Source organism: Vanessa atalanta, chromosome 10 (genome assembly GCF_905147765.1).
Source record: "Vanessa atalanta chromosome 10, ilVanAtal1.2, whole genome shotgun sequence".
Taxonomy (NCBI): Eukaryota; Metazoa; Arthropoda; class Insecta; order Lepidoptera; family Nymphalidae; genus Vanessa; species Vanessa atalanta.
In genome coordinates, this window is record NC_061880.1 from 4,889,741 (window position 1) to 4,903,250 (window position 13,510).

General features: G+C 30.3%; 1 protein-coding gene across 1 annotated transcript in view; it reads left to right on the forward strand.

Moving 5' to 3' along the window:
* The first annotated feature begins 357 nt into the window (after nucleotides 1–357).
* Nucleotides 358–13,510, forward strand: part of LOC125067064 (Kv channel-interacting protein 4-like) — a 111,002-nt gene continuing 97,849 nt past the window's right edge. Inside the window, exons 1-3 of the mRNA XM_047675443.1 lie at nucleotides 358–368; nucleotides 496–668; nucleotides 3,041–3,424. Of these exons, the coding sequence (XP_047531399.1) occupies nucleotides 358–368; nucleotides 496–668; nucleotides 3,041–3,424 (568 nt within the window). The remainder of the gene's footprint in view (nucleotides 369–495; nucleotides 669–3,040; nucleotides 3,425–13,510) is intronic.

Consider the following 13,510-nt stretch of genomic DNA (forward strand, 5'->3'; position numbering starts at 1 on the left):
TTATTGTTGTTACTATTAAAACATGTAAAGTAAAAATAATATGTTTTCATCTCATACGTAATATGCTAAAAATATTTTTGTTTGTCTCTACATAAACTAACAAAAACATTTCTTTGTCCACAGATTTACGGCTGCATATTTTTCAGACGCTTTCGGCATGCTTAATTAAAAAAAAATATTTTCCTCAACTTTAAACTAACAAACTAATTATTAACTAGTTTTTAATAATTAATGTACTTCAAATTTAAATTCACTTAAAACAATAAGTATTAGTGTTGCGATAAACAACATTTATTGGCAAAATATAATTTTAAAAAATCGTATATTATTTATTTTTAAACAATTATAAGAATATAAATGGAAACAGTGTAAGTGAGAACATAGCAATCAACGAATACAGTGTAACGCCAATGAAAAGTTTCGACGCGCGAACAATGTATCCGAGTAGCTTGTGGTTATAATGGTGCGGTCACATTAGCGGAGCGGATCACAAAGCTGGGTCCGCAACACGGCGTCGTCGGTGGACGGCCGAGCGGGTGCGGGCGAGGCGGAGGCGCCGCCCGCACCCGACGCGGAGGCGCCAGCGCGCCGCCGACGACACCGCCCGCTCTACCGCCGCCTGTTCCACTATTTCCGCACCGCGTGGACTGGCGTCAAGTTTGCTCTAGGTAATTTTAATTTATATACTTTGCAATGCGCTCATATAATTAAGCACGTAAGAAATTTGTATAAGGATTCAATACTAAACATAATTATTAATTTTAGTTAAACTCAAGGTTTCTTTGACACATTTTCGAATGCATTTATTTTTCAAATATTTTAACTCTATGTATTTCATCCATTTCTACTGTAAAAGTGCAACGTAATTATTCTATGTAGGTACTAAATATTATTTGAAATATTTTTCCCTAAACAACAAAGCAAAAAAAAAAATTTTAACGTATATTTTTACAGTTCTACGTATCGAAACTGCTAATAAGTAGTTCTCTTATATCAATGTGCTTGAAACCAATAATATAGAACAAAATATACTTACATATTTTTATTTTTGTCAACAAAATATTCAAGGAGGATTTGTGAATAAGTTTTACGCTAACTACGTGATTTATTCCTATGACTATAATAAACTACAACGACATTTTAATCATCTACATATGATTACAAATAAATATTTTTAAACGTTCTTTAGCCTTACCTATCATTATCACTCAATAAAAGGCTTAAAATTTCCTCTAATTACAAAAATAGTTCAATAATTTAAATATGTATAATCTGTATGTTGCACGTATGCTGCTATCATTTTTTGTTAAAAGAATCCAGAACATTTTCATAAATTTACATTCAATCAGTGAATTTCAGGAGCAAAAAATACCTTTCAGAATAAAAAAAAGAACTGAAACAGTAATTTAAATATTACACGAAATGATATTGCAGGGGGATTAATTATGCATTTAAATCATAAAATTATTTACAAAATTGATTTTTGCAAACTAAAAGACTGTTTTTAATATTTATTTATATAAAGAGAAAACTGACTGACCATGTGATTCACACGAGTTTAAATCAATTTCAAGTTGTTTTATCAAATAAAATGGAATATATTAATTTGACTTGGAAGTTACGACTATTAATGTATTTGGCACCCATTATTTCGTTATAACTCCATAAACATTAATGTGAGTAAAAATAATAAATTTTGTTGTGAGCGAAAGTCCCGCCCATATCCCATTATACGGCCTCGTAATTTTGAATGTTATGGCTATTTTATTTAGGAGTTAATAGCGAGAAAGTCTTAATTGTAACTGTAATAATAAAAAAGAACCTTATTAATTAGTAACTATTTTAGATTATTTTTTTCTTATTATTTTATTTCAAAATACTTTTATAGTTTTTTATAGTTGATAACAATTGTATTATTACTACACCATTTTGAATTCAGTCGTATAATATCAAAATGACCGATTTTTTTAATTACATAAACTTATCTAGAAAAAAAATCAAATGGGTAAACTAAAATATAATTTATTCTTTATAAAAAATGTTTTATTCGTATATCGTATTATATATCTTAACATGCAATTGTATTCATACTTACATGTTATGTAGAGCTAAATGCATTCCCATCTGGGTAGCAACAACCATATATTCTATCTTCTCATCATAAACATTATAAAAAATTATCCCCAAGAGGAGGATGAAGAAAAATGTCATTAATATAGTTATATTAAATGTCCAATTTTTATGGTGTGGTGACCAGGTACGTAGCCTATTTGCACGTCCCATAAAAATAACACTAAGGTACTCAACCTTAGATGTATGTATAATTTACCGCCGCGTGGATTGACATAATGTATTTTAACAACTTTCTAAATTCCAACTTGGTAAACCATATATAACGATTTTAAAATAAATTAGAATGTGATTTAAAAAAATTATAAACAATGAAAGAATCAACTAAATCAATAATGGCAACAACTACGAACATTAATTAAACCATGATGTTACCTAAAAGCGTAACCAACCTGTTGTTTTATGCAAACATCTGCAAACAAGCCACCCTTTGAGATGATAATAAACAAAGTGCTGTCGTAACATTCTGTATACTGAACTGCGACGATATAGAAAAACATGTTTAAACTCGAATATCGTGGCTGAAGTAATTAATTAACAAAATAAAGCCGGATACCCGTTGCACTTAATATTTAATAAATCTGACAAATTTTAAAAATAAACCTAATAAAATGGGAATCAATTTTCTTCTACAGTGCTTATTTTTACTTTACAATAGTCATATATAAATAATTAAGAAACTTTGATACGAGCAAACATATCGATTAATTTATTATTATGAATATCTTCATTTGGTTCATATTTAAGTGCGCCCTAAAGTCGACAGTTGAAACAAAGCCAAGAGTCGTCTAGACGCGTCGTCGAGTTGCAAATTATTGGCGTCATAGCAGAAAACCCCTCAGTACCGCATTGTATTGTGTACACAAGAAGACATATTCAAAGTTTAATTATAGTTATAAATCCATCTAATTGTGTCCTAATATAAACACGGCGTTTAAAAATTATAAACAAGCTCAAAGTGCTCAAGCAAGACCGCTACATGTAGAAGGAAAAGAAATTAACAAAAATGTAGCTAATACTGATCACAAGTTGGACAGTGCCACCAAATTAAATTTATTGAGTGATAATATATATCGACCGACTTTAGAAATATTAAACGAAGTGAAAGTACACAAATCGAATTTGGTTAAAAGTAAAAAGTTAGAAAAGGGGAACAAAGGGAAGACTGCAAAGAAAAGAGTTAGATTTGAAGATACCGAATTGGAACCTAAACAGATTTCGTTCAGAGAGCGTCTTGTTCAGTTCTTTCATTGCATTTGGACGTGTACGAGGACGACGGTTAAAATTGTTTTGAGTAAGTTTCAACAGTTTTTATCGCTTGCCTATTTCTAAAGTACTAAAACCTGACATTACTGCTTGTGTTACGCTTGAAAAATAATATTATCTATTGTTGTTTAAAACTTTGTTAAAACATTAATAGGTTAATTGATAAATAAACATTTAAACAATAAGCGTTTCTTATAAACAAAACTAACTATTACGAAATAAAAGACAATTTTAAACTACAGATAAAATATAAATATAAATATATATATAAATTATTTCATATTGAACCTTCAACAAATCGGCTTATCTCTTGAAACTTTTTAAAACTTATTTAGTTGTCATAGATAAGTCCTCAAATTGTGTATTCCCCAGCTCGAGAACAATTTAAACAGGCTGAGACAAGGCCGAGCTCAAACGAAACGTGCCATCTAACTTACCTCAAACTCCACACTTTGTGGAATTAATGAAATTTCCGTGCGATATCGATTATGGCAAAGTTTCGCCAGAGAACAGTTGCCAATCACATTTCAATAGTTTTCAATGAGTATAGACTTGGATTGAAATTGGCTACATGACACCTGTTGATGCATATTATTCTATATTTAAATCGTACATTACGTTCTATTAATGTATGCAATTGTTATGAAGCTCGTTGCGTATTTCTTATTCATTGCCAAAAAATTAACCAATATTTTGCAAAGAAATACATCGGATTTTATATAGAAACTCTTTTTATTTGTCACCTATAACTCAAATTCATATAACATTACTTATAAAATAAAAAACGAACAAGACATAATATAAAAAAAAAAAAATATAACCTGTTACAAAAGTGACAATACTTTCACACAAACAAATGACATAAAAAGTATTATAACAATAAAGCTAGGTTTTAGACGAAGTCAAATGTTCCAATAAAAGCAGATGGTGGAAGTCACGTCGTCTGACCCACTCCAAAACCGTAAACTTTCGCCATTCAATACAGACCGCGGTATAAAAGATATTGCTTACAGATGGTATTATTTAGATTATTTCATTATTTTAGTCTTACAAATTCAGTTCAAAAGTATTTATTAATCTAAAAATAGTAAAATACAGACTGTAAACGTGTGTGACAGGTGTCTGACTATCATCCGACACATGTAGGATTCGACGCGATGTTTTCCTTCACTTATTTGAATTATGAAAATAAATTGAACACATGAGAATATCTTTCAAAGCACTATGCTTAAAAAAGTTTATGAATTTCTAACGATCATTTGTCCTAATATATTTTGTCTCATATACTTTGTAACTAACTCAACTTGGGTTCATACGTATTAGAGTAGAATTATTACATATAAATTGTGTAAATTAATTATTAATTGTAGCAAAAACAACAAAAAAAACCACCGAATATTTATGATACATTCGATACTGCTGGTACAACATTCATGCGTTTAGGATAATAAGTTTATATATATTTTTGTATTGTGAACAGATTTATTATTTTATATTTGCTTTATTTGATAAAAACTTTTTTTTTCAAATACCCTTGGAATTATATCGCCGAATTCGGATCGGACTTAATATCAAATAAATAATACAAACCTTCTCAGACTAACTTTCCCATGTCTTATTCTTAATAGAAATATTTCTTGTATATTACCAATATTAGAATTACATATACTTTAATTTGATCCGATTTTTTTTATATACTTTTCGCTGAGGAAACTATTTGCATTTAGGTATTAATCTAAGCGAAACATCAAGCGATTACAATTATCAAGATATTAATTTTATCTGAGCTACTTTTTCACTTAATTAGCTGTATCTCATAATATATATTAAAAATATACACAACAATAAATTAGAAATTATGAGCTATCCTTCTGTAAAAGTTCATTTTAATTACATTAACAAGGAAGAAAGGTTTCTATTTACTATCAATCTTATTTCTGATTCACACAACACAAATTCCGAGTTGATGTAATTTCGAGAAATTTGTCATTATAAGACAGTACCTACGCATAAAAAAATGTTATTTAAAAAACTAATATGCTCATCTGAGTAGGTTTATGAACCCCATTTATAATAAATGTGTTAAGCGTTATATATATTATAATATTAACATTAATACATATTTAACACAAGTGCAAGTCGCACTTATCTTTCTTGAGAGCAATTTATGATACCGTAATGGATTATTGACATACTCATTTATCATTTTGCAAACCGTAGTCCACCGTTGAACATATGTAGGTAAGATACGCAAAAGGTCCTGCTTTTTCCCTTTTCCTTTCCAGTCGGTTTCCGTCACTTTTTTCAGGTCTCTGGGTCACTTGGCTAGAGAGTACCCTACGCGGCATTTGCTGATCCACATCCCACGGTTATCTGCACTTCAACATAATATGTGACCAGCGCAACGATATTTTACTCTGCTAATTTTCTATCAATGACGCCAACTCCCGTTTTTCTGCGGTTAATCTTTTTTCTATTTGATATTTATTCCATAAAAATGTTACAAAATGCGTTATTGATTCTTAAGTATGACATAATGTTTGTTTTCACTATCGTAACCCGTAAGGCCGTAAACCATGAATATTTTATTTCATTTCTACTTACTTACACGTATTATAAACATACTACGTATACATTTGAGCACTCTGCACTCCTTCTCTACATAAACTTTAACAATGCCCGGGCTCACAATTAAAAAGTACAAAGTTTTCCCTTCGCGTAGTAATATATAGATTTATTTGTCAACAGACAGTCCACTAAGATACTCTTTTACGTAATAATTTCTTACTTGTGTAACGTCACGCTATATGTATACATGGATCATAATTATAATTCGGTTGTGAATTATATATTCTATCTAAATTACTTATACAAACATATTACGTATTCTCTCTAATAATTATATAATAGCCTCTGTAATTGTCATTCCCAATGCTCATTTAAAATCTATATATACCTACTTACCTCATTGTGTAACACGCATGATGGAAATACATACATACTTTGACTCTAATGAGCAGATCTAATAAGAAAATTTATAAGCAATAGTATATTACTTTACTTTATTTGGTGGTAGGGCTCTGTGCAAGCTGGTCTGTGTAGATATCACTTATCAATAGCCAAACCGAAATGCTTAATATTGTTATTATCCGGTTTGAAGCGTGAATGAACTAGTGAAATTACAAGCACAAGAGACATCTTTGTTTCAGAAGGTTTGTGGAGCAGTGGCTTACATCCCCAGGAATGAATAATATTCTTACGTCGTGTTTTATATATAAAACAAAAAATATGAATCACTGAACCAATTCAATTTTCCAATTAATTATAAAATTAAAGTTCAACGAAAACTGCGATTATATTGTTCGGGAGTTGTTTTTCGGCACAGTTCAGGAAACTTAATAGTATTTCGCGTTTAAAATAAACGAGCAAAATCTGGAATAGCTCGTTTACGACACAAGAATAATTAATTATTAACGACGCTTGCTCTCGAGTCGGTCACAGGTGGTTTACTGATTCCCAGTTATTCATTTAGTTAATTAAATTTGTCATAATTTGCTTTCCGTTTTGAAAATCACATATTAACATTCAGTCAGATATCGGATTTGTTTTCATTAAATATTTTATACATAACTAATTATCGTACATTTAGTTACATAGATAATATATACAAAAACAATCTGGTTAATAGCTCAAAGGTTTTTATTTCGAATATAATATTTTTACACACATTCATATGATTTTATTTTAAAAGAATATGAAGAATATAATGCCAATACAAACCCCTGCTTTTTAGATCTGTAATATATTTGAAAAAAATAATTAAATTACGTGTTGTAAAGGGCCATATTGATCTATATTAAATGCACAATGTATTTAAGGTACTTAATTAGATAAAGATTAATGCTGTTTTGCTTAAAATCGTTTCGAAAATAAGCCATTATTTCTCATAAAAAGTAAAGGATAAAAAATGGTTATTGTGGGTTATCCCTAAGAGATAGACATATACCATCGCGGACATTTTGGAAGGCCTTTTTAAGGTGTACAATACCGTAGTACATTATTTTGATCTATCTCTTAGGGTTCAGCCAGCGCTTGCAATGTAAGCGCAAAAATGTTTTTGTTTGCGACATCATTTTAGAAACCTCTGAAATAATCAGTTTTTCTTTAATATATTGTGCATGTATTATACATGCACAACCTTCCTCTTGAATAAAATTGTCTAATGAAATAAAACGCATCAAAATCCGTTATGTGATTTTAAAGATCTAAGCATACACAGGGACAGACAGCGTTAAGCGAATTTTTTTTATACTATGTAAAGATAATATCAGCATAAAATTTAAATGATACTATATAAATTAAGTTTATATAAATTTTAATTACCTTGGCCGTTGTTGTGGCTACATAATAAGGCCCCCTATCCCTAGGTTCTGAATTAAAATACTTTTTTAGGTCAATAAAAAAATATTACATCATACCAATTTTCGTGTTAAGATTTTGAGCAATATTTAACACCCGTTTATTGAAAAGCACGGAAAGGGGTTGGTATTGCGATTACACTATGAGTATCTCCCTTCGTTTCGCTTTTGCGCCTCATCGGCTTTTAAGATCGAGAGAACAGACACATAACAATATCTTTTGCGTAGAAATCTAGCCCTTGAATGGTCATTGTGACAAAAATTCGACCAATCGTAGTTAATTCTTCTACTTCAACTCTGTGTAATTACCCAGATTTAATATATATTACATTACAAATTTTACATTTACAATTCTAATTTTGATCTTATGTTTTAGAGATTGCAATAACAGTAGCGACTGATTAATTGTTTAAAATGAAAACTTAATTAAGTGCTTAATATGTAATTAAACATTACATTAACGATAGTCGAGAACAAGGGGTCGCTCGACAACTGACGCTGGTGTTGAGCTCGTTAAATATATTTACAGGGCCTGGGAGGAGTCACAGGATGCCTTAGGGATATTTTGTGATTTATCTAAGGCCTTTGATTGTGTGCAACACGAAACTTTGGCCAGGAAGCTACGTCATTATGGAATTAGGGACACTGCACTCAGTCTTCTGATTTCGTATCTGAGCAATTGGATTCAGAGGGTTGATGTAAATGGAAAGAGATCTCCCGGGTCTCCAGTTACTGTGGGCGTCCCTCAAGGATCAATTCTTGGACCATTTCTCTTCCTTGTTTATATAAATGACCTGCCACATCTCCTAGGTGATAAACTCGAGTTAGTATTGTTTGCTGATGATACTTCTGATGATTTTTAAAATAAAAAGACGTCTTTCAATATATGACGATGTGAACAATACTCTCTCTGAAATAGTAAATTGGTATAGTGTTAATAATTTAATGTTAAATAGTAAAAAGACTAAATGTATTAAATTCACTACTCCCAATCTAAGATGTGTCAAAACGAGTGTACGTTTAAACGGGGTAGCATTAGATGTTTTAGAATCAACAGAGTTCCTTGGTATGACAATAGACTCTAAGCTCCAATGGGGCCCCCATATAAATAAATTGGCGAATAGACTCAGCTCTGCAGCCTATGCGGTAAAAAAAATTAGACTTTTGACTGATGTGGATACGGTTCGCCTTGTGTACTTCAGTTATTTCCATAGTATAATGTCGTATGGCATCCTACTCTGGGGTAATGCAGCTGACATTAATACTATTTTTGTACTGCAGAAGAGGGTTATTCGTGCAATTTATAACCTGGGCCCAAAAGATTCGTTAAGAGGTAAATTTAAAGAAATTAAAATAATGACTGTCGCTTCTCAATTTGTTTTTGATAATGCTATGTATGTACGCAAAAACATAAATTTTTTCCCAGAAATTGTGACATACATTCTGTTAACACTAGGAACAAGAATAAACTTGTTACTCCAAGTACCCGATTACACAGGGTTAGTAACTCTTTTTTGGGACAATGTATACGTTTTTACAACAGGATCCCAGAAAACGTTCAAAATTATTCAATTATAAAATTTAAAAGAATCGTTAAAGAGCGTTTGTGTGCTAAAGGATATTACAACACTAATGACTTTTTAGTTGACTGCACACCTTGGGAATGAAATTATCGCCTCCAGGGTCTTAACTAAAATATAATTATCATTGCACATGGAAAATGGTAAAAAAAAATAAAAAAAATATATGCGGCTGAGTTTCTTTCTTCTCAGGTCTGAGGTGCTAAATTCCGAACCGGTGGTAGATTTTTGACAATCAATAAGCAAGTGTAAACACTTCTATATTAAATAAAGATTTTTGACTTTGATTATTAATTGTCAGCAAGATAAAATTATTGATACATAGATACGATCATTGTATAAATGTGTGTGTACACACAAACATTGTGTTAAAAATAAGGAATTGAACTCGTTTTTCTTCAAAATCAATTATAATTCTATAATATCGGATATAGTTACGGAATGTCAAATTCAAAATAATTATTTACGTTCTTTGTCACTATTATAAATTATTTAACTTAAATAACGTCTTATCCAAAGACGTAGAGATAATAATCGTAAAACAAAATTAGAATCGCCATTGTTATATTCTAAGGCCGTTCTCTGTTAATGAACCTGAATCCAGTAGCTGTTCGAAAATAGCCCGCTGTTTACTGTACGTTCTAGCAAACGTATACAATGCATCACACTCGACCTTATGTAAATAGGCTTTAAATTTATCAAGTGCGAATATATTATCAGACTTTAGTTTGAAAGAGTCGTGATAGTTATCTGTAATATTGTATTCAATGAAACATTTTGAAGTTTATAATTTGCGTAGTATCATTTGTTCTTAATCGCCAATTTTGGTAAAGTAAAACGAATGATAACATTTAAAAATTAAATGTTATAATTTTAAAACAATGTTTTAAGTTTTTAATTTTTTTTTATTACTGCGCACATAATATCTGGCAGTTTTTAAGACAGATCTATTCTTTTAGGGTGAAAGTAAATTATTAAATCCAATTGTATGCAAATATTTTTAAAAATAAATAAAAGTAGAGTTGTTAGCAATATACAAAAATCAATGTAGGATGATTTTTTTATAAATCACAAAATCTAAAAATTTTAATTTAAAAATGACAGAAAGACTTTTATTTTATAAAATATCCAACTTTACTGTTTACACCAATCAATAAAATATTTCAAAACACGGCGGTTCATCTCCACAGATTTCCCTGTTTGATTTGATTACACCTATTTTTCGTATGTGGACGGGCTGATAGTAATGTGCATTTACCAGTATATCCGCGACTCCGCGTACAAAAGGTATTCAGGGCGAACATTACAGATTTATATAATAAAATGTCAGTGAACATTGACATGGAAAACTTTTCCTTTAAAAAGAACCTGAGACGTCGTACGCTCAACACTATACGATCGGCTGTGACGGCGCTCAGGCAAATCGCGAGTAAGTGCTTTTAAATTGAGTTTTGCGAGTGAAACAAGTTGCGTTTGTTTGTTTCGGTAACATTGAAAACGCTTTCAAACTTACGTGAAACACTATTAGGCTTTTATTCGTAGAGTCAAGAACGTCGGCCGAAATGCTATGTTTACTTAATCGTCGAATAAACTTGTACGCTTAAATTCTATTTAATATTTGTTTGTATACAACGATATGCGAACATTCGAAGTTTTACTTTTAATTATTATTTTTTTCATGTTATCAGGAATCCCCCTACATCCCCTACTTTTTTAATTATTAATTATATAACATTTATGTTCAAGTTATTTAGAAAAATATAAAAACATTTAAATAAATCTCTTATTAAACGTCTAAAACACGCAATAAAACAATTCTATGACGCGACCTAATTAAAATTTTCTTTTTAATTTAATCATAGTTTTAAAAAAATACGTTTTTAAATTAATTTACAAATACACGTTGGGATTTTTAAATGTGTCATGCAAAGTTTTATCTGATAATAAATATTTAAGTATTTTTGTGCGTGTATTTTTTGTTCTACGCGCAAAATTATTCTTTGTAATTATTAAAATTATATGCATACTCGTAAAATAAGAAAGCTGCCCCATGACTGTATGTATTTTTCAGTAATATCACCAACAACAAGTTATGACTGGTTTGCTTTTCAACGTTTTAAGAAAAAAGTAACCTTGTCTTATACCTGTGAAAATATTGCGAAACGTGTATGTAACAGGTTGTTTTCAAAGAGTTTCGACTTTTCAATATTTCCAAAACGTTTGTACAAATCTTCATAAACATATACTTTTCCGGAACTAATATTATATTTAAATTTAAAAACACGAATAACTCAAATGTCATAGTACGGCTATAAATGTTCATCCAGATTTATAAAAAATCAATATCTAAATCTGTTCCGCTTAGTAATGAAGTAACAAAGTTAAAGCTTGTAAATGCCCTTGACCTTCTCTCCTGGTGACATTCTCTCTTGAGCAGAATGTTTGGATTTTATTCTTTGCAACCCCAATACGAATTGGATATAATTCAAATAAAATATCAAAATAGTTCATAAGTTTTAGTATTTACATTTATATTACAAACCTCCAATTGTGAACAATCCACGTGTGTATTTTGATTTGTGAGGTGAATGTTTGTTTTTCATGTTTATTATATTTTCTGTTTCTAAGTGAGTTACACAGTTGTAACAATTTTTCATGCTAAAATTTGCCGGGGTTCGTAGGTAGTTCAAATCGCAACAACGTGTTTAGCTCACGAAACTACGTACGTAATAGACGAACGTAGTTTCACGAGCAATAACAGTCGACTATAAGTTGTAAAGCGCTAACATGAACACTCACGATCCAGCAGTAAACAGACGCGCGTAAACATATATATACTTTAAATTGCTTATTGTATATATTATAAATGATTTCAAATGTATACTTAGAATGCTGATGTTTTAAATGTAATATAAAAATCAACACTTTGGTTTTGAACACAATTATAATTGGCTCCATTATCTAACGTGCCGACGGGTACATTTACGATAATACATCAAGCTACTAAAATATTTGCGAGCTATTAGTTGATTACGTAAATCATTTAATCACTCAATTGCAATTACGAGTATTTTTTTAATTTTCCATTACTTTCTTTGTATTATAATTTGACGTCGTAATTGTATGTAATGGACACTTATCCCTATAACGGGAGTGCCGGAACAATCCACTGAGTATTTGTGAAACGTCAGCGACTGTAATGAAGGCATCATTCAGTTGTTTTGGAAGAGCCATTGTGCTCGCTCCACCTTAAAAAGCCCTGTCATCACCCGACGTCTTATTGTCGGCTCTGGCGGTAATATAATTACTTGTGCCACCATTAGAGTGACAAACGTGTTACGCAAGCTTAGAACGCGATAAAGATATTTTAATAAATGAAGGTTTTTTATTTCAGGACACAAACGTGACGTTATTGACAATAATTAATTGATTTGACAACATTTTAAGAGATAGTATATTTATAAAATTAGTTCTATAAATTTTCATAGGCATTTCTTTTTTTTATATATATATAGAAAGGTATTTCAAAGCCTATCTTTTAAAAATGGTCCCTTAAGCTTGAAATCAAGATTAACCTATTTTTGTGTAAATTGTAACTAGTATATTTCTGTATATTATAATTCTATTATCATAAGACATAAAGCACGCGGAAAAGATTTATATAAAACTTAATGACAGTTTACACCTTAGTGCTTATTCAAAATATAAAATTTTGTCCTTATCCATCATAGTACCTTAATGTGGCCCACTTGCAAAGCATCAGATACAATCGAATTTACTTATTTTTAGTATTACTATTTGTGATCCAAGCAATATAAGCTTGCGCTATGAATATCATGAGAGTAATGAGTCATAGTGAGTATAACAAAAGCCCAACGGATATAACAATTCGGACATATGGCAGTCACATAATGAAATATAGGGTTGTTGAAATGTATATTAAGGCTTAAATTATTGACTGCTACTCAGTAGTAACTAATTTAAATAAAATAATAATTCATCTCCATTTATTAACTTAGCCGGTATTTAAATATTTTTTTTTAAATAAACATGGTAAAAAAATGTTATTCTATTTACAAAATAACAGCTTAATTCTAAAAAACATTAACATATCTG